The following is a 20,119-nucleotide window of genomic DNA, read 5'->3' on the forward strand; positions in this document are numbered from 1 at the left end:
TTTTTTTTTTTACAGAATGGAGTAGGAATCAGGGGTGACATGCAAGAAAGCCACAGGCTCGGGCCAAACCCTGGCCGTAAGCATGTCCTAACCATTAGGCCAGTAGGCTTTTTGCCTTTATTCCAGTAGGGCAACTGAACAGAGACAGGAAATATGAGGAGAAAGGATGGAGAAAGACATGCATCAAACAGAGCAACGACTGGAAAATGCCAGTAGAAAGGCCTTCAAGTTTACAACATAATACTCTTAATTGAACTTTGTAGAAGGAACAGAAATGCATTTGTTTTCAAAAAGGAAATACTTTAATTATTTTGTAAATTATTTTGTTGTTTTGAAAGCAATACTGTAAAAATATCTGCTTTAGTATTTTCTGTGCTGCTTGATATTTGTATGCTTTTGGTTGACTTATAAACTATCATTATTTTCTGCTTTTCCCTTAATAAGCAAGCAAGTAGATTTATGACACAGTTTATTGATTATATTGTAATGGCAACTGCAAATCCCAATATTGTTTAGTATAATCGTAGTTGCACATTATTACCTAACTGTGCAGCACTAGGATGGATGATAGCATCCTAATAGAAAAGACCTAATATTACTTCTTCCTAGCGCAAAATCTTAATTCTAAATGGGTTACTATCAGTTACATAGGCTAATATAAATTTATATAATTATATCAATGTAATATCACATCTTCAGAGACTTGCACCTCCTCCTGAGGTCTTTGGCATCCCCAATAGGGGGCCTGAACCCCAGGTTGGAAACCAATGCACTAGGAGATCCTTTTTTAAATGTTATAGTGATGGAGTAGAACTGAGGGTGGACCAAGAGAAGAAAAGATCTTCTTTGGCCTAAACAGACAAACTGGCAACAACTGAATCAACCTAAAGATGTGTTTCATCTGAGAACTGGAACTGATCTGAGAATCTGATTTTTGATATTAACAGCCTCTTAGTTGTCTGCCGCTCTCCATCTGATAAACACTCACTGGGGAAACACAAAAGGATAGTTAGAGAAAATGTGGAGACTGGAGCGGAGAGAGCTGAGGGATGGGAGAAGTGTGTCTAAAGAGAGCATTTGTGTTGGTCTGAAAATCTCCTGAAAGTCACACAGTAAATCTTCAATATTGCCCTCATATAAGAGCAGCTGAACTCATAGTATTCACATACATAGGTTAGTATGCAGCAGGTGAATGTTAATGTGTAATGGTTAGCTCAGATGTCAATGATATGTCAACACAAGTGCACATAAACACAGCTGATATAATATTTTATATCTGTGTCCCTCCTTTCATCATTTCACAGCTGACCAATAACCTGAGCTGTGTTGCTTTCCCCTTCTACTACAGAAACTGTCTGTAGTGGGACCTTCAAACCTTGTTGATTTTGTCCCAAAAGTGTAAGTAATGTTTCATGACAGCAGATCATCTCTTGCTGTCTTTTCTGTAAATCTTTGCAAGAGGAAATTTGACATCATGTTCAATTTCACCTTTAACTTTATTGTTCTCTGAGGTAAATATGCTTCCCAGACATATTAAACCTAACCTGACTCGCCAGAAATGTTTCATATCTCCATATGTTTCAGATCTGTCTGAACAAATCCGGTGTCCGGTGAGGACAGAACCTTACAAAAAACTCTCAGGAGGTGATTGGACAAGTGATCTGTCTGTCGTGTTCGTTACAAGCCAATCAGAGCGACAAGACAAAATGATGTAGGAGACATGCCCTGGTAAAGTGGTAAACACTCTACATGATTATGGTGCTGATCATCGAGCTGAATGTTCCCTCCTGACCACATTTAGCAAAGGCCAGATTACCGAATGGATTGTAAAATTATTCTGCCAGATTATCCTGTGGGGTGTAGTGTGTTTAGTTAATGTTTCCCTCTAGGACCTGATCAGAGGCACTCCGACTCAACATCATAAATATTTCATATGTTATATGTGACATGAGTAGAATTATGACATAGAACCAAGAATGAACCAATCAGGAAGCGAGCTGACTGAAGAAGGAAGGAGGAATTTGGAATTAACTGCGTGTGAAGCCATGTGAGCTTTCATGTGTTTTGCACTCAGCAGAGGCTTCCATCTAGCCACTCTACCATAAAGCTCAGATCAGTAGAGGGCTGCAGTGATGCTTGTCCTTCTGGAACTTTCTCCCATCTCCACTCAGGATCTTTGGATCTCAGTCAGTTACCATCAGGTTCTTGGTCACCTCTCTTTCTAAGGCTGGCCACACACTATTTTTAAATCTTAAATGATTTTAAAAACGTGGTAGACCACAGACATAAGGAATATTGCAAATGCTTTTTCATCTTCAGTCCTCTGAATGCACACATCAGACAACTCAGCCAGACTGTGAGTCTACAGAGACCACACACCTGTTGACCTGTATGTATGTCTATCAATATCATCAGCTTGCTGTCCTTTCACCACAGGCTGTGTTACAGGTGCAGAAAAAATTATAAAACAAGGAAAAAATCAGGATGAAATCCCAGCTGGAATGAAGGTACAGCTGTGTTTATGTCTGTGAGAGGTTAAAGTATGATCTGGCTGATGACGCTACCGGCTCTGCTCACTCTCATTGGTGGTTGTGGCACTTAAAATCATAAATAACACGTTTGATATTTACGATTCAGAGTCTGGGAGGCTATGACACAATTTGGAGCAGTAAAACAACCGTGTTGACAGCACATATGATGATTATTCAGACAATCGTTTGCGATGAGGCTCCACTCAGGATACACCCCCATGATCATCGTGGGAGGAAAGTCATTTACATTGTTGTTGCAAAGGGTCTGAAAGTCTGTAAAAACCAAGCGAGCAAGATGGCCTAGTGTCAAGTTTAGCAGGGTATTAGCAACATCTGCAACACCTCTGCTTGCGTGGGTCTGAGCTGCTCTGACTTATTTATTTATGTAATTGGACTACAAACTCTTATTTTGTCCCATTTCATAGCCATCACTCCCAAGCAACAATGTCAACAACATTGTCCAACATTAGATAGGAATCAAATAGAACAGTAGATGCTAAACTAAATTATGAGGACCATTAGAGATCTAATTATTTCTTATGCTTGGAGTCCAGGATGTGATTGTTTTAAGGACTTATAAAATATTTACTTATGTCTTGTTACTTGTCTTCTCACTCCTGTGTGCCCTCTGTGTTTGCACACAGTCCTGCAGTCTCATGCCCTTATATGGGCATACAAGTGGTGTGGCTCTCTGCTCAATAGAAAAAAACATGCACAAGCCTCCAGTTTACAAGGACATGGTGTCAATCAGTTTAAGAACATATGTGCAAACAAAAAAAATCTCACAAACCTAATGGAGATTTCCCTTAGAAACATTGTGAAGAACAAATTTAGAAAGAAAAACGCCCAAAGTTTGGCTGTAACGCCTTAATCTCTTTGTGTTTTAATGTGTTTGCCCTCCTGTTCCTCCTCAGGATCTGGGGATATCGAAAGTGGGTCATATGAAGAGAATCCTCCAGGGAACTAAGGACCTGGCCAAGGCCTCCATGGTCGACATCTAACCCGGATGCAGGCGCATTCGGTGAGGGGAATGTGACGTTCCCCTCGCATCAGTTTGGGAGCACCGTGTGCAGTGAAGAAGAGGATGATGGGAATCAAAGGAGAGCTGGACTTGAAAGGCTTGGCTGATGTTTGTCCGTTCTTTGGTGCCAAAATGACTGTTTGAAGAAAGCTGATGGAAGAGCAGAAGGAAGTCATGGATCTTCACAAAAAGCCATTAATAAGTCAATAACCATTCATAGCACACAATCAGGTATGCAACTAACTACACTGTCAACAGCTGACTTGAGTTGTGTTAACAAACTTGTAGCAAAACCAGGACTTCCATTAGCGTGGGGTTAGGATTCAGTTGGGTAGCGTGTAAAGAAGTGAAGAAGCCTCTGGCTGCAGAGTTGCAGACGTGTTAAGAGAACACTGTCGCATGTTATGCTTGCTTGACTTAAATATGTTTAACTGCATGATTAGTGTCTTGATTTTTTTTGTGTGCAGAATAACACTTGAACAAATTTTACATGACTTAAGTATTACGATGCCATTTGTTACTACTGAAGCATCTTTTTGGTCTAAATCCAACCTTTTTTTGTAGCTTTAATTTATTTTGTTTGCATGACAATGACGTGTCAAAGATTTGTGTCAAGTGCCATACTTTCAATCATTTAGTGTAAAACGTGCTTTATTGGTAGACATCTTATGAAGTTTTGTTAAAGCTATGATGAGGTATGAATATGTGGAATTATTATCGGTAAGTTGACACGTTTATTGTGGATGTGAAATCAGTACCTAAGTGAATGTCTAAGAAAAACATGATTTAATGATGAGTTTTTTCAGAACGCACCTCTTATTTTCAATAATTTCATTTTAAGAAGGTGGATTGTAAATTTTTTTTTCAATCTGGGTCTTATTTTTCATAACTTAGGGGGATCTAAGGCTTGTAGGTTTATAAAATGTTGGACTGACCTGGGGTTGATTAATCTAGCCAGTGGCTGCAAAACTCTTTTAAACAGGTTGTGTAATCCTTGCAGAATAATGCACAAAACCAAAGTACGACGGCAAAAAGTTGTAGGTTTTTTTCACTGACAGACTATAATTGTTGCTCTGTGGTGCACTGATTAAGAAAATGGCCACTCTTTCCAGTTGCTCCATTTTAAAATGGTTGGTTCAAACCTAATGTTGATCATTGAACTCATAATGCAATCAGTAGTCAGCAATGTCTGCCTGGAGCCAAACAAAAAAGTGCCAGGTGCTAAGTACTATTCTAATAGAAACTATTTTTTAAAATGTAGAGTTGATGCAGTCTGCACTGCTGGGGGGTTAGAGTGCCCAGGTCTGCACCCTTACCTGCTGCCTGGTCTTCATTGCACCCGACCTCCATGCCTATCCCTGCAGCTGGTGGGCCCACAAGGTGGCGGCACCATGTTGTCTTTTCGGGCTGAGTCCCCTGGAGAGAAGCCAGACGTTCACTGTCATGTTAGCCCACAGGTCTGGATCCAAGGGGTAACCATGGTTTCCCTTTTCCGGGTGAGGTAGTTTTAGTCTGTGGTCTCCAATTTGTGAGGGGTTTGTTGAATCGCTGCTCTTTGTCAGGACCCTCCTCTGGGACCGGTTCGCCTTGGAAGACCCTACCAGAGGCTAATGCCCCAGACAACACAGCTACTGGGTTCACTTGGACACAAACCCATTCACCACAATAAGGTGGCGATTCTGTAGTCATGACCGAAAGAATGAGATTGTGGATACAAGTTGATACGTTATTCCCTGGCATGGTGTCTGGACTCAGCTTTAGAGAAAGTGTGAGGAGTCCAGACATCTGGAGGGATCAAGGAGCAGAGGCACTCCAGTTGAGGTGGTTTGGGCATCTGATCAGGATGCGTCCTGTGGAGGTATTCCAGGCATGGCCAACTAGGAGGAGACCCCTGGGTAAACCTGGAACTTGCTTGAGGGATTATATGTCCCATCTGGCCTGGAAGCGCCTTAGAATCCCTCAAGAAAAACTGGAAAGCATTTCTGAGCTGAAGGATGTCTAGGTTGACTTAGTTCGCTTGCTGCCACCATGACCAGACCTCGTATAAGCAGAAGGAGATGGATTGATGGTTTGATAGAGTCGATGTGAGTCGAGCTAGAACCAGATAGCAGAAAAGCATCATTAGTGTCTGACATTACAAAGATAGGCCTTTTATTAAAAGGAAAGAGATTTGTATGAACAAAAAGAGCAGTAACTTTGGCCTCTGCAAAGCCACTAGATTCCTGGCTTATTCAAACTGTTTCAAGGCGTGATATTTCCGCCCACAAAGGTGTAAGGGGGGACCAAGTGATTCGCCCTATGTGCTAGCTTTTAACTAAAGTGTTAAGCCTGATTCATGCCTCGGTGTCAGAGCTATCATGCAATGTCCAAATAGCCCTTAACCCGACATAGAGGCCCACTTTGCAGACTGCAGGAAAGTTCACTGTGTAGCTCTGTGTAACTGCCAGTCTGTTAGAATTTTTAAAGGCATATTGTATGCACTGTATAGATTGATAAATTGCTGCAACTAAAAATGTTGGACATGCATTATCTATCCATGTCTCTTTCAGTGGCCAAATGAGTGCAACAAATGTCCCCGTTCACTGCCTCAGCTGATTCAGCTGCTGTACTTTCCATCTCCTCAATTGTCCTATGTCCTCTGGAACTAGCATAAAAATCACACTGCTGGGTAGCATTTTGGAAGAGTATTACAGAGTATTGCCGGCTTGCCAACACAGTAGTGCAAACCCTTCAAGTGCAGCATATTCACGGTCTAGACTTGACTCAGAATCTAAATGATATCATGTCCTAGTTCTGACTTATTTTGATGACCCAACAGTTCACCTAAAAAAACTGACGTTGCCTAATAAACGCTTGTCCTCTGCAAATTGAAATTCCTTTTTTTGTCAGTTAACTCTGGTGGCTTTGAAGGAGAATTGCAATGGCTTCATAGGCGCAAAAGGTGCATTCAGACATTTAAGATAGCAGTCTGTCAATGATAAAGACCACAACTTTGGTGACATACTTTGATTAGGATAATTTCTTCAAAAGGATGATGTCGCATCTTTTACAGCTGATTTTGCTGTGACTAGCTAATGTAATCTATTGGAACAATAGTAAAACACCCTGTACCTATAAACAGTTTAGATCCCAAGGTATGAAAATAAAAGGACCCAGGCTTAACATACCCAGAGTTCCTTTATGAAACACAAGAGAAGATCAGTTTCCATCAGAAGTAAAGTCAGATTAAACCTTGTATACTGTAGGACTGTTGATTTTTTTAAGAAATACTTAACAGGCACTTTTTACTTCTTGCTTTATGCAAGTGCAAAACTCATATCATGAAATAAGATAAACAACTCACCTCATCTTTTGAATTTTTAGCGCAGTATTTAACACTAAAGAGGATAGGACTTAGATAAATAACAGAGCAGTTGATCTGCAGCCTGCATAGCATCGCACAAGAGCAGCTTTTTCCCTTCAAACTATGAGCAAGATGTTGATAGAATATTTCTTTTAGTTTCTTTTTAAGACCGGTGGCATTACAGGGTATATTTCTATATGTGATGCTAAGTTTGTACATATATATACGCACTGTATATACAGTAAACCAGTGTATGCAAACAATGTTTGTAAGTGTCGTAGTCGGATGCATTTGTAGATTGCTGACATGGCATGCATTGTCAACAGCTTACACATTTGATTGTGTATATTACACCATACCAATTGTGTATTGTTGGATCTTGTACATGATGATGCTGTTGTATTGGAATGATGGTGCAATATTTGATCTCTTGTTTTGATACTGTCTGCAGCTTTTTGACATGTCGTTTCTCAGTGAGGGGAAGAAGATGAACATTGAAAGAATTGTTTTGTACGTTAGGGGATTATAGGTTTTAAAAGTTAAACCCGTTAGACAGATTCCTTTTTCTTACGGACTCCAAATTTCTTCCAGTGTTTCACTCGTTTGTAGTTTTGCTCCTCCGTGCTTCCAAGACGATTCACTGAAGTCAGACTCTGTCAATGAATGAGATGAGTGGGCAGACATGACTGTTGTGTTAATGTGTTTTTTGTACATCATGGTGTGTGTATTGTGTGCATTTGGGTGCGTCTACTACGACAGTGGCATATTTTACCATATCAACAATTGTATCCATACCATTGCCAACTGATTTGATCAACTTTGATCAATGTGTTTTCCTGACTTTAGAAGATAATTTGCTGCTTTATGTTGTTTTTAACTCTGCCTTTTTTCTCTCTAGTATTTCAGTTTCTTTTTGATGGCAACACTTTGCAATAAGGTACAAAGAATGGGCAAAGTAAGAGGGTAATGAATGAATAACTAACTATGACTTTACCCGGGAGCAAACAAGCAGAAGTGGGATGTAGGATTGGGTGGTGTCATATTTTTAGTACCCTTAAAACTTCCAAAAATTTCTCATGTTGTATGGCGTTACTGCCATGTGAATACAAATCATATTATTCAATAAGCAGGACAGCAGGACAGAGCAAGTACCAAGCAGTGGGCAGGGAAATATACGTAAAACATCAGTTACTTATAGCATATTTGTAATGTGTTGAAGTTGTACTACGTAATTTGCATTGTCTCTATCAAATTAGTCTTGTCTTTATTCATAATCAGTCCTTGCACAGTCCTTACCCTGTTTTAGGATGGAAATTTGTTAATTGTCCATCCTCAAACTTTAAATTGTGTGTTTTAAGGACTGAAGTTTAAGGTCTGAACTACATCTAAATATATTGGTACTGGCTAAAATTAATTTGTCAGATACTGGATATCAAAGAGAGACAGACTATATTGCTGACAGTCATATTGCAATAAGTGGTGCAGACTTCTGGAGTGACCATAGTGCAATGCCATCCATGACATTCGAGTATGCCAAATTTAAATAGTGAGTCCTTTCATAACAATTTCATAACAGGGTCTCAATTTGACAAAGATAAAATAAGATAAACTTTAATTGGCCCCTTTTTGGGGAAATTATTTCAAAGGAGAACCACATCACTAACCGGAGTTCTGTTATCACTTTTAGAACATCTTCAAAGGTTGTGCTGCTGATGCTGGAAATAGACATACACCTTTATCCATTTATTGTTAACATCCTTACATTACATAACAGATTCCAATAGTGGTATTTAAAGAAATGCTGTGACTTTTTTAAATGCCGTTGGATATGATATTACTTTATTACTGCCCCCTGGTATTCCATTAGCGACAGTGTTAACTTCAGTAATGTTTATCCAAAATGTGGTTGATTCTAATTTATTTCCAGAATGCTGAATCAGTGAGAATATTGTCTTTCAAAATAAGCTGTTGTAGGCCCAATTTCTGTTTCCCTTTCGCAAAGAAGCTCTCCAATGATATTTGTTTTTTACTCATGTTAGCAAGCTTAAGGGCTTAAGAACAGGAAGCTGGATGCTCTTACTTAAAAGATTGTAATGGAATCAGAATTTCATGGATATTCAAAGCCTCAATCCTGGTTCTGACTTGCCCCTCAAAACAGAGTCACAAGGAGTAGTGGTGCTATCTTCCTCCCTGAAATGGGCCGACCCTTCATGTTCCTGATAGTTGTTACTGACAGCATTTACATAAATAGACACAACAAATCCAGTTATTTCTACTTTGAATGATTTTTAAATGCTTGTTTGTAATCATAATGCATTAAAACAACATTAAATTATCATATCATATAATTGCTGTTGTTAATTTAAGGTATGTATTTAGGAGATTTATAACAGTATCCCTCTGCAAAGTCTATCTTTAAAGGCTCATGTAGCGCCAGTAATTCATCCTACCCCACCATTCCAACAAGAATCAGACACCTACTCCTACATGAACATGGGAAATGTAGGGTTCCACCAATGTAAAGCAGTTAGTTACCTATCCATTACCTGGTTACTTTGTCAATGTTTGCATACCTCACTGTAAAATGTTGCCCCCTTGACAGAGTGCAAACATGCAATGAAACTTCCTAAACGATGCTAGAATGTAAGTGAGTGAAACTCAATGGTGTAATGCCTCTAATGTCCCACCAGAGAGCTCTATTACATCTCACATCAGCTGTGTCAAACATGCTGCATTCAACAAACTGGCATACGGTGTGTTAAATCAGTTAGTCTTTGAGTTAAATTACAATCCTGGAAAATATTCTGCATGTATGTATGATTCTGCAACTCCTAGCCAAAGATTGTGATAGCTTCAAGAATTATGAATTTAGAAATACAATACATTTTCCCCTTTTATTCCTCTTCTGCAAGCACTGCCTTTTATGAATAAGTTTAATCAGACTTATTGTTAAATGACAGTTGGCCTTTTGCTAGCCAGGAACTCTGGAATTGAAGCCTTGAAGTCAGAATTGAAGTCAGTATAAAAGCAGCAGTGTGGATCTGCTGAATGCTGCCTTGCCCCTGTAGAGCTCCATAAGCTTCCTCTCTCATATTTAATTTCTTTCATTCTGCTCCTTATTTGTGTACGTCTACATTGCCGATCTCTCATGTGTCCAAAGTGTCTGCCGGGTTCTCTCAATCTCGGGTGTTTCGGCCCCAGACTTGTGGCAAGAGAACGCTTGGCCTTTCCATACAAAGTGGAGGTAGCCACCTTTTCTCCCTTTTTCCAGTTGTCTGTAAATAATGCTGCAAACTGCCTGGTTTGTGAAAACCAACCAAACCCATGCAAGGATCTCTAAAAAGATGGGATAACATTAACATTTTTCCTAAAGCGATGGGAGAAAAGTGAGTTTCATTTGTTTACATTATGTTTACAATGGCACAGGTTTCATTTTGAAGAATATGTATGTAGGTATAAACAATATTTGCATATTTATTGCCTAAGGTTTAATGACATGATGTGTATTGTGTTTTCACATTTGGAATATAATGTTACAGTCGTCACATGTATTACTATCTGGATGATTTTTGGTAAATTAGTTGATCATTTTTATGACTACTAAGTGACTGTTTTCTGTGCCTTTTTATGGTTAGAATGCATGGTTAACTATTTATTACAATTTGGAGTCACTGAGATGTGTATTTTTGTATTCTGAATAAATCAATGGTTCAGCTTTTGTTGTACATTTTTAAGGTGCCTTAAAACAGGCTACCTATTCATATCTCTCTTCTTCAATAAAACCAAATACATATGCAGCGTCTGTGTGTCTGTCTCCTTTTTTAAATTTACAGGAAAGAATCAGTGTGATTAATGGAGATACCACAAAGGAATATACAGGTTATTCAGAAAGGCACACACCTCTCTATAGAAGGCCTCACGACTGACAATGATATCAGAGCAAAAACCAAGTCATGAGGTCAGAGGAACTGCAGAGCTCAGACAGGATTGTTGACAGGCACGGATCTGGGGAAGGCTACAAAAACATTTCCGCTGTGCTGAAGGTTCCCAAGAGCACAGTGGCCTCCAGAATTCTCACAAAGAATAAGTTTGGCACTATGGGCTGCAACAGCTGTGTGTAAGTTCAACATAGCCTGGTTTCCCCATAAGTTCTTACGACATTTATGCCCTACTAAAATGTAAGGTGTTTCACCGGCTAAGATAGTTTCAGTGTAGGCTGAAATTAGATCTAACCCCTACCTCTTACGAGGTGCAGTGGTGTTCCAGGGGTTAAGGACCTTGCCCAAGGGCCATCACTTGAATTTACTGTAAACCATCAATCCCCCATACCAAAGACAGTGAAGTAACCCACTGAGCTATCCAAGCTCCTAAATTTCAACTTCAGTAGTTTCAGCATACGGTTAAGTGGACTTTACACCATAACTTAAGACAGAACTTGCATATAGCTTGCGTAACAGGTGGCAGAACTCTTCGAAGATCTGCTCATCTGACTAAAATGAGCATTCGGGGAGAAGGCCTTAGTAAGAAAGGTGACCAAGAACCTGATGGTCACTCTGACTAAGCTCGAGATCCTGTGTGCAGATGGGACAAAGTTCCAGAGGGACAACTAGATGGAAGACTCTCCTCAGTTCAAAACACATGAAAGCCTGCTTGGAGTTTTCAAAATATCCTCATGAAAGCCAGAGAGTATGGTATAGTAACAATTTCTGCTATTAGCATTTTCAAGACAACTGTCCAGTATGTCCTGTGAAGTTTAAGTGATTTGCTTGAAATGTTGTGATGAACATGCTATGAAATTTTCCTGGAAATTTTTGTTACTTTTTTTTAACGTTTTAGGGCTTGACTTAGAGATTTTCAAATATTTTCAAAGAAATTTTGGGGATGTTTTCATTAAAAATTTTGGAGGAAATTTGCTTTGGATTATTTATTCATTTATTTATTTATTTATTCATTTTCATGGGAATTTGGGATATGTTTGGGGGAATTTATTTTGACATTTTCAGGCATATTCATCAAAATTTGGGAAATACATTTGTTATGTTAAGGAATTTTATTTGATTTTTTTCAGGTGAAATTGCTCTAAAAAATCATTGTTATTTCCTGGAAATTTGGGAATTCTTCTGTAAGTTTGGGGAATTTGTTTGTGAATTTAGATTGGGGTGGGGGGTGTCCTTTGAGATTTTCAAGAATTCTAATGGAAATTTCAGGGAATTTGTTTGGATGTTTGAAGGAATATCGTGACATTTTTATGGAATTTAGGGAGCAAGTCATTGTAAATTTTGGGGAATTTTATATGAAATTTTAGTGGTATTTGGAAATTTTCAATAATTTTCATGAATTTGAGGGAGTTTGGATGTATGTGGAAATTTTCCAGCATTCTCATGGAATTATTGGTTTTTTAAAAAAATGTTCGAAAATCTACATGGAATTTGGGGAGATTTTATTAGAATGTTTGGGCTTTATTTTAACTTTGGGGAAAATTTGAATACACTTTTGGGTACTTTTTTATGGAATACCTCTGAACTATGTTTAAGAATTCTAACAGAAATTTTAGGTAATTTCTAAAAAATAGAAGGGAATTTGTGTGGATTTTGGAAAGGAAATTTTCAAGAAATTCAGAACTTTTAAGTCCTTGTGGTTCATCGTTAATACAGCAAGAAAAATGAGTCCCTCATCCCTCTCTCAATGACTGCCACCAGTTCTGACCACCTGAAGACCTACAACAACAGCAAGAGAATCTGGTGTATACCTGATCCAGGTCTGTATTTTCTGCAGAAACAGGACCTTCAGGAGATTTGTGAACATCACTTTTGGTAAAAATGAATTCCTGTTCAAAGACAAGGCTGAAATTTGGGACTTAATAGGTCCCACTGATCCCAAATGAGAGGTAGAAACTGAAATGTATTCCAAACAAAAGCTTAGATTCCTGGAAGTTATAGGCCAGTGGTTCTCCAACAACACCTCCTTAAGATAATTTGCGACTTAAATTTTGATAAGTTCCCAACCACTAGTTTATTTAATAACTAATCCTGCAGTTTGGACCTCAAATGGAACAAAACATAACTGAATAAGAGGAAAAGACAAACATCTTTAAAAAGCTAATCACTACAGAAGGACATGCATGCATACAACTCTTTTATTTCATTTCCCTGAGACATTTGGTTGAAATTTGGTAACTTATTAAGGACTTTCCTCTTAATTTGGGAAAACCAGCTTTATTATCTGAAGAAAAGGGATACATAAGTAGAAATCCTGAGGCAACTACTGAAATTTACTCATCAAAGGAAAACACTAAAATAAAACAGCTAAATAGCCTAGCTGTATTTACTGTAGTTTATCCACTTTGGGCGTCTGTACATACTTTTTTCCCCCCATTTCTTTTCTCTTGAAGCACATTCACACCCAGTGGAAAGAGCTTTATGGCCCGCTTTTGGGTCCCGACCCACCAATTGAGAACCACTGTTATAGGACGTTTTTATGACATTTAACAGATAGCCATAATAGCATTATAAATCTAGAAGTCCTTGTCCCTTTCATAAGATTTGTATCATTAAAACCAAGTAGTATGATTTAACCTCTTATTTTTTCAGTTTGGTAGCTCATTGTGTGAGTGTTTATTCTTATTGTAATCTTCAAATAAACTTGGCTCAACATAAATTTGAACATTTCATTCATTACTGTTAAATACCCCTACCCGATGTTTGATAGTTCTGTGTTCAGAATTCACAGTGCGACACACATCGTTTTCTCTGAGTTCGATTGATGATGTCTCTAACACCCTTGTTTTCATGAGAAGAACGGCAACGCAGGAAATGGGGATTTCGGTTCTCTTTCGGGAGTCATCAAAAAGGGCGAAACACGGAAAAGTGATTGTTTCTTCTACAATATATAGAGTTTACTCTCCACCTGCCTAATAACTGTTTCTAGTAACTTTTAACCGGTCAAAATAACTGTAATATATGCTATCCTGATGTTTCTATGTTTTTCTTTCTCATTTGTGACCACATCCCTGACCGTTACAGAGAGTTGGTCAAAAAGATCGGATCGTTCCCTGAGTCCTCATCAAACAGCGGCTACCGTCATCGCTGCTGGAGTCCGACACTGAGCTGGGAGGTAAAAGTGACGATAATAAGGCAAACAAAAATGTTTGGAGTACAAAGAAAATGATTTAAAACTGATTCATGTTTTTGATTTGAATCTACCGTAGTGTTATTGTTAGCTATGTTGCTAGATGCTAGCTACCGACGATAAGGTGACATCACAGCTCGAGCTGACCGCGGCCTGGTTCTGCTGCTGTTAGCTCGGTGATTGACAGGCAGTATTATCACCGAGCGAGCCGCTGGATTTTGATGAAAGACGTTGGCTGAATTCAGGTGGATTATTATCATATTTCATGTGTTTGGAAAGTGCTAAGGCTTGCTAGCTTGCTAAAAGATCATCTGCTGTGGTAATGACAGCATACAGAGCCCGACCAGACGCAAATCAACATCAGCATCCAGTCTGTGGCTCCTCTGTGGCCTGTATCTGCTGCAGGTACCAGACCCAGATCATTAACATTACACAGCCACGGGTGCCTGTTTTTAGTTGCCTTTGAAATTACAGACTAAATGTGGGTGATTAGCATGTTACTGCAACTTTTGACATGACGTTGTTAAAGGCAGCAAGGACGGTTTTCACAGTATCATAGTTACTGTTGATTATCACTCATTTTAGTAGCAGTAATGTTACTGACAGAGTTAAACATGGTATTTTTGCATGAAATTAATGATTGTATCATTTCTTATGCATGAAATGGCTGAAAATTGGATGTCCAAGGCACCAAATATTGGGTAATTGCTTGTTTTAGTGATCAAAACTTGTAAACGAACACCTGCACACATTTCTGTCTTGTACAGTTATGTCGATCATATTTGAGAGCCAAAGTATCACCCCCTTACCCAATAACTAGAGGTTACGCGGAACTAGGGTTGTAGATTTCTGTATTTTAAATAGGGATGCGGGGTATTATCAGCATGATATTGTTATTGACAGATATTATTGAAAAAAAAGTTAATTATCGGAATTGGCAGATTTGAACATTTCTGCAGTATTTACAGCTGACATATATTGATATTAAGTGCTGTGAAAAACTATTTTCCCCCTTTCTGATATCACATTTTTTGCACATCTGTGACACTTAAATGAGTCAGATCATCAATGTAATATTAGACATAGATAACTTGAGTAAATTTAAATGTAATATACCACATTTTTTTAAAAAGCTGAGTTCAGTTTCACTTGCCACACCATGATTACTGCCAGACCTGAAGTTATATAAAATAGAAATAGAAGCTGTCTGGCAAAATGAAGTAGGCTACCAGATCTCAAAAAGCAACATAGCGTGGCACCATTTAAAGAAATTCAAAAACAGATGAGGAACAAAGTCATTGACATCTATCAGCCCGGAAAGGTTTACAAAGATATTTTTAAGGCTTTGGGACTCCATCTAACCATGGTGAGAGCCATTATCTACAAATGGAGAAAACTTGGAACAGTGGTGAACCTTCCCAGCGGTGGCTGTCCTAGTATTGCATAATTAATCTACCTGCAATAGTGGTGTGAGGCTGGCCACAACGATTTTTGTATTAAGCAGTACTTGAAAGGTTTACAGAAGTATCTTCATTTTTATAATATGAAAAAAAAATGTGGATACTTTTAAGATATTTTCAAATCATTACTGTAAAAAACTGGTTGTGTGTTTATGCTACTTGATATTTGCATGTTAATAAGTTTGTGGAGTTTAAGGCAGTTAACAGAAATCTTTCTCTTTATCCATCATAATTACTTCAATTTCAAAGTGTGTTTCAGTAATGAAATTTTAGGTCTGAACTACATGTATATATCGATATCAGCTATGAGTTTCTAAATTTCAACATATCAGATATCTGCTAATGTCCAATATTGTGCACCCCTTACTTTAGACTTGAACATGATACAAGTCACATGATTTTGATGCTGATGCATATGCAACCTTTCAGTTTGCCCAGCAAACATTGTCAGTGCAACTTAAAAATTCTGCTGTACATTGGCTGTAATTTTTGTAACTAAAAACAAAAAAAGGCGCAGTCAGGGATGCAGGAAGTTGGAGTGCAAAGTCTTACAGTTGTCCGTTGCTTGTTTAGAATACAAACAAAGCAGTCCTTAAAATTTGTTACTAGTGAGAAATCCTTTCCGTGACACTATCACCACTTAAATTTTTAATCTCATTCTTTGCTGTTTGCAGTGATTTATACACATGCTATAGGAAATGCTATCGATGAGATGTATCCTCTGTTGCTCAAAGGATTTTGGGACAGAGCAGCATGCTGGCTTGCGTACTGTAAAATACAACCGGATGTTAAAGGATATGCTGTTATTTTTAGCATACTAATAGACATACATGTGTTTTTAGACATGTTAGACTTTTCTTGGAAGTGTAGGAAACAGACAAAGCTACTGGAGCCTGGAAGGAGGAGATAACTGAAATGTTTCTTTGTAAACAGAAGCTAAAAAAATGGTACTACTTTAAAGTCTGGCATTTACGACAAAATGAAATTATTACACACTCTCTTTAATGGATGAACATATTAAACATCACAAGGTAGAGGTGCAAATAAGGAAACATTAAACTGGATGTTGCTGTTTCATGTTTTTTCCACTCATACTGAGTGACACACAGTCATACATTCTGGGAATCGTGACATCATTAGTTTTATTAGTAACACATGTCTTCCCTTCAGGATGTGTGATGGGAAAAAGGCATTGTAAGAGGCCTGACTGAAGGGCAGTTTGACCTGAAGGTATAAGTAGGGGTGGGGATTTTTCATGCATTATTTGATATTGATAATCTTATGGGTAAACCTGAATCCTTCCTTTTATGTCTTTCTTGCAATATAGGATAGATGATGAAGATAATTCAGAGCCTTCTTGCATTTATTAGGTAGGCCAGCAGTACAGTGAAAGGATATATTGTGAGAAAAAGAAGAGAAGACATGCCACAAGGCTGGGACCAGTGTTTTGTGTCTGTATAGCTCCTGCTTTTTATCAATCATTTGTGCATCAGTGATTTGATTTGAATGATATGACCCAAGAAATAACATCACGTTACAGAACCCACAAGACTGGACAGCAATGTCAACAAGTTCAAACGTTGATTTTCTAGTTTAGAAATTGCAGAGCCAGGTCCCGGGACAGGGTTTGAATCTCCATCTGTAAGCATAAGTTCAGTTTCTTTGATAATGGGTATTTTATTTCATGTGATACTTACGTGTCTATCACCTGAGATCATCCCAGTCTTCATTGTGCCTGATTGCAGAGCAGAGTTTGGTTTCTCTCCTCTCTCAGTCTCTGTTTATCTATCCCTCCAGCCACCCATACCTCTCCTGATCCAAAATTTTCCCACATCAGCTCCCAGCTAAACAAGATTTCAGACTACACAGTTTCTGCCCTGAGCGTGGTGGCTTTTCTTCTTTCTGTGCCTTCCAAAATGATCACAAACTCACCTCAGTCTTCTGACTGCATCATGTGGCTCCAAACGGTGAAAATTAGCTTTGTGAATCAGCGTTTGAGGTTTCGTTAAAGCCTTAACTTAAATACACTTAATTGCAGTGTTTCCATAGCATGACTAATACAGAATACACGAGGCATTATTTGACCACAGACGGTGATAATAGAGACTCAGTAGGAGAATTACCTATAACATCCACACAAGGGTGAGGAGCTATGACAGAAAATTTGATTACATGGAACCTAAATCATCCATAGTAATGTCATGAATTGTTCTTTTGGAAGCCTTTGATTTAATATTTTGGGCTTTAACTTTTATTTTTTATTGTAATTTAAGCCAGAAAAAATGTTAGTAGATTTTTCACCTGTTGACACAAATTATGATAAGAGGCTGCTAGCAGGGCTTTCCAGAGCACTTGCTAAGTCTCTTTCAGTTTTATGTTAGTGCATTAGTTAAAGATCTGTTGCTGAAATCAAATAGACAAAGAAGTGTTTTGGTTCACTAGTTTGGTCCACACCAGGGTTTGACTGGCAGCCTTAACACCAGCACAAACAAACTGCATTATTTTGGCAAATAGATTTGAGTTCCCTTAAACCAGGGGTGTCCAAACTTTTTCCACACACAGAAATATAAAGAAATGGTGGGGCCAGTTTCATATACTGTACCTTGAGGATATTAAAGTTATTAATCCAGTCTTAGTAGGTTGGGCTTAGTAGGTATAAGTAGGTTGACTGGCAAATATGCAGTTGATTTAAGGATTACCCGAAGGCCAATCAGACCTGCACATTCACCGCGCTATGAAATAATAACGTATGATTATGTAACATTATGAACCACTGGGTAGAGTGACACAGTGCGCGCCTCAGGCAGTGCTGTAGTTACTTGGTAGTTCTGGCTTTGCATTTGCCTTTAAAACAACTTCATCTTGTAATATTCCATGATTATTTCATAGCGTGGTGAATGTACAGGTCACAACTTGTCCACAAGAACGTTTTGGAGTTGTTGTATGGTGTATTTGATGAGTTTGATGAGGGAAAGCCCATACCATAAAATACCATAAGTCTCCATAGCGTTGGCAAAGCAGCTGGCATCTCAGCCCCACCGATCTAAAAATAGCTTGCACTGACAACTAAAGGTAACGAACCTATTACTAAGACTATAGGGATTATTGCAATGGGCGAATTTGCCAAAATGTTGAAGTATTCCTTTAATTAGATCATTAATGGGTTATAAATCAAAATATCAGTATTACTTTGGTTTTCAATATCTTTATCATTCAAGTGTCGTCTTAGTTTAATCCCAAATTTTAAAAACACATCGATAAATTCTTCTTGTCAAAGTGTTTGTTTACAGAATTGGCATGGTAGCACCTCCTGCCGGAAGTAAGAAGTACAATAAATGCTTTATCTTCAAATATGGGCCATATTTCATTTAATTTTCAAAATCTAATGTGGGCCAAACAAAAGTTGACCGTGGGCCACATTTGGCCCTTGGGCCATAGTTTGGACATCCCTGCCTCAAACCAAACCAACCGGTTTAGGTGTGACATGCCCTTAGATCTGGCTTTACCATTTAAAAGAATATCCAAAGTTCTAAAATCTTGTATCGACATCTTTTATCTGTTAACCAAGCATGACACATCCCCAGGCTTTCAAAGCTGATTTACCAACTATTTCAATATCATTGAGCTCTGTTAGAGAAATAATATACTTCTTTGTGCCTGCTTTGCTGTGAGTTCATGAGGATGCACGGCATACTTGAGGTCAGCTCCGGTGGTGGCTCATTGTTTTTGTAGCCCACCAAAGCGCCCATGAGAAGCTCGGAGGTCCTGGTGAAGCAGAGGAAGCCGGTGGCATGTAGTCTACCTCTCTGGTTCTCAGGATGCAGGACGGGCTGATCAATAGGACCGCCTGCCTGCCCAGGTCTAGACTCAACCAGCCGATTTGGACGGCACCTCAAAGGAGAGGCTTGGATTTCTTGGGAAACTTTTCCTTCTTGTACACTGTAAATATTTTGCCTCCTTTAGCCGCTCTCTCATGCTCCTTACTGAGTGTGTTTCCCCCGCTCAGAGCACACACCCCAGCTCTCCTGCCTGCCTGTTTGATCTTTGATGCAGGCCCGACTGTTTAAAGAAAATCAAAGACGCTCAGCCTACTGTAGCTTATCCTCACCACCAGGACAAGTCTAGGCCTTCTGAAGACAGCCTGACTCATGTTAGTTTCACACGGGTTTGAAGGAGACTTTGGTCGACAAGGTCAGCAGTACAATGTGAAGCATTTAGAGCAAAAACCAAAAGTTCAAATCATGTCCTGTTGCTGTAAAATTCACAAGGCTAGCCCAGCGTGAATTATTGAATAACCCAGGTGCAAGTAAACTATCCCTCTGTTGCATGTAAATGACTGACTTTGAGATGTTGTTTGATAGCTCTTTGTTTTCTAATAACAATCACGCTGTCATGCTTTTGTTGCAGTGGTTTGAGGTTGACACAGTTGGGTTAAAGACTAAGGTAATCACATATTTCTGAAACTATTTTCACACATTCACTCCCAGTCTTTGCTGGGTTACCTACCCAGGACATTTCCTGACTCTTATCCATTACAGCAGGAAGTTTCCCTGCAGTTTGCTTGAACATACCAGGTTGGAAAAATGCTGGGAAAAAATCTGTCTTTGCATTCATGTGTAGCTCATATAAAAGACTC

General features: G+C 38.8%; 2 protein-coding genes across 17 annotated transcripts in view; both read left to right on the forward strand.

Moving 5' to 3' along the window:
• Positions 1 to 10,695, forward strand: part of dgkh (diacylglycerol kinase, eta) — a 102,274-nt gene extending 91,579 nt beyond the window's left edge. For 5 of the 7 annotated variants that reach the window (XM_041807140.1, XM_041807144.1, XM_041807138.1 and 2 more), the window contains one exon: positions 3,446 to 10,695. In XM_041807140.1, the coding sequence (XP_041663074.1) occupies positions 3,446 to 3,498 (53 nt within the window). In that variant the 3' untranslated portion in view covers positions 3,499 to 10,695. Of the gene's footprint in view, positions 1 to 1,304 lie in introns of all 7 variants that reach the window. The other 2 variants (XM_041807142.1, XM_041807141.1) reach the window with 1 other exon arrangement.
• Positions 10,696 to 13,746: 3,051 nt separating this feature from the next.
• akap11 (A kinase (PRKA) anchor protein 11) overlaps positions 13,747 to 20,119 on the forward strand; it is a 42,082-nt gene continuing 35,709 nt past the window's right edge. For 4 of the 10 annotated variants that reach the window (XR_005992986.1, XR_005992987.1, XM_041807000.1 and 1 more), the window contains exon 1: positions 13,918 to 14,008. The gene's annotated coding sequence lies outside the window, so the exon portion shown is untranslated. Of the gene's footprint in view, positions 13,762 to 13,917; positions 14,269 to 14,296; positions 14,429 to 15,307; positions 19,927 to 20,119 lie in introns of those variants that run through there. The other 6 variants (XM_041806992.1, XM_041806999.1, XM_041806995.1 and 3 more) reach the window with 5 other exon arrangements.

Source organism: Cheilinus undulatus, linkage group 15, assembly GCF_018320785.1.
Source record: "Cheilinus undulatus linkage group 15, ASM1832078v1, whole genome shotgun sequence".
NCBI classification, from domain to species: Eukaryota; Metazoa; Chordata; class Actinopteri; order Labriformes; family Labridae; genus Cheilinus; species Cheilinus undulatus.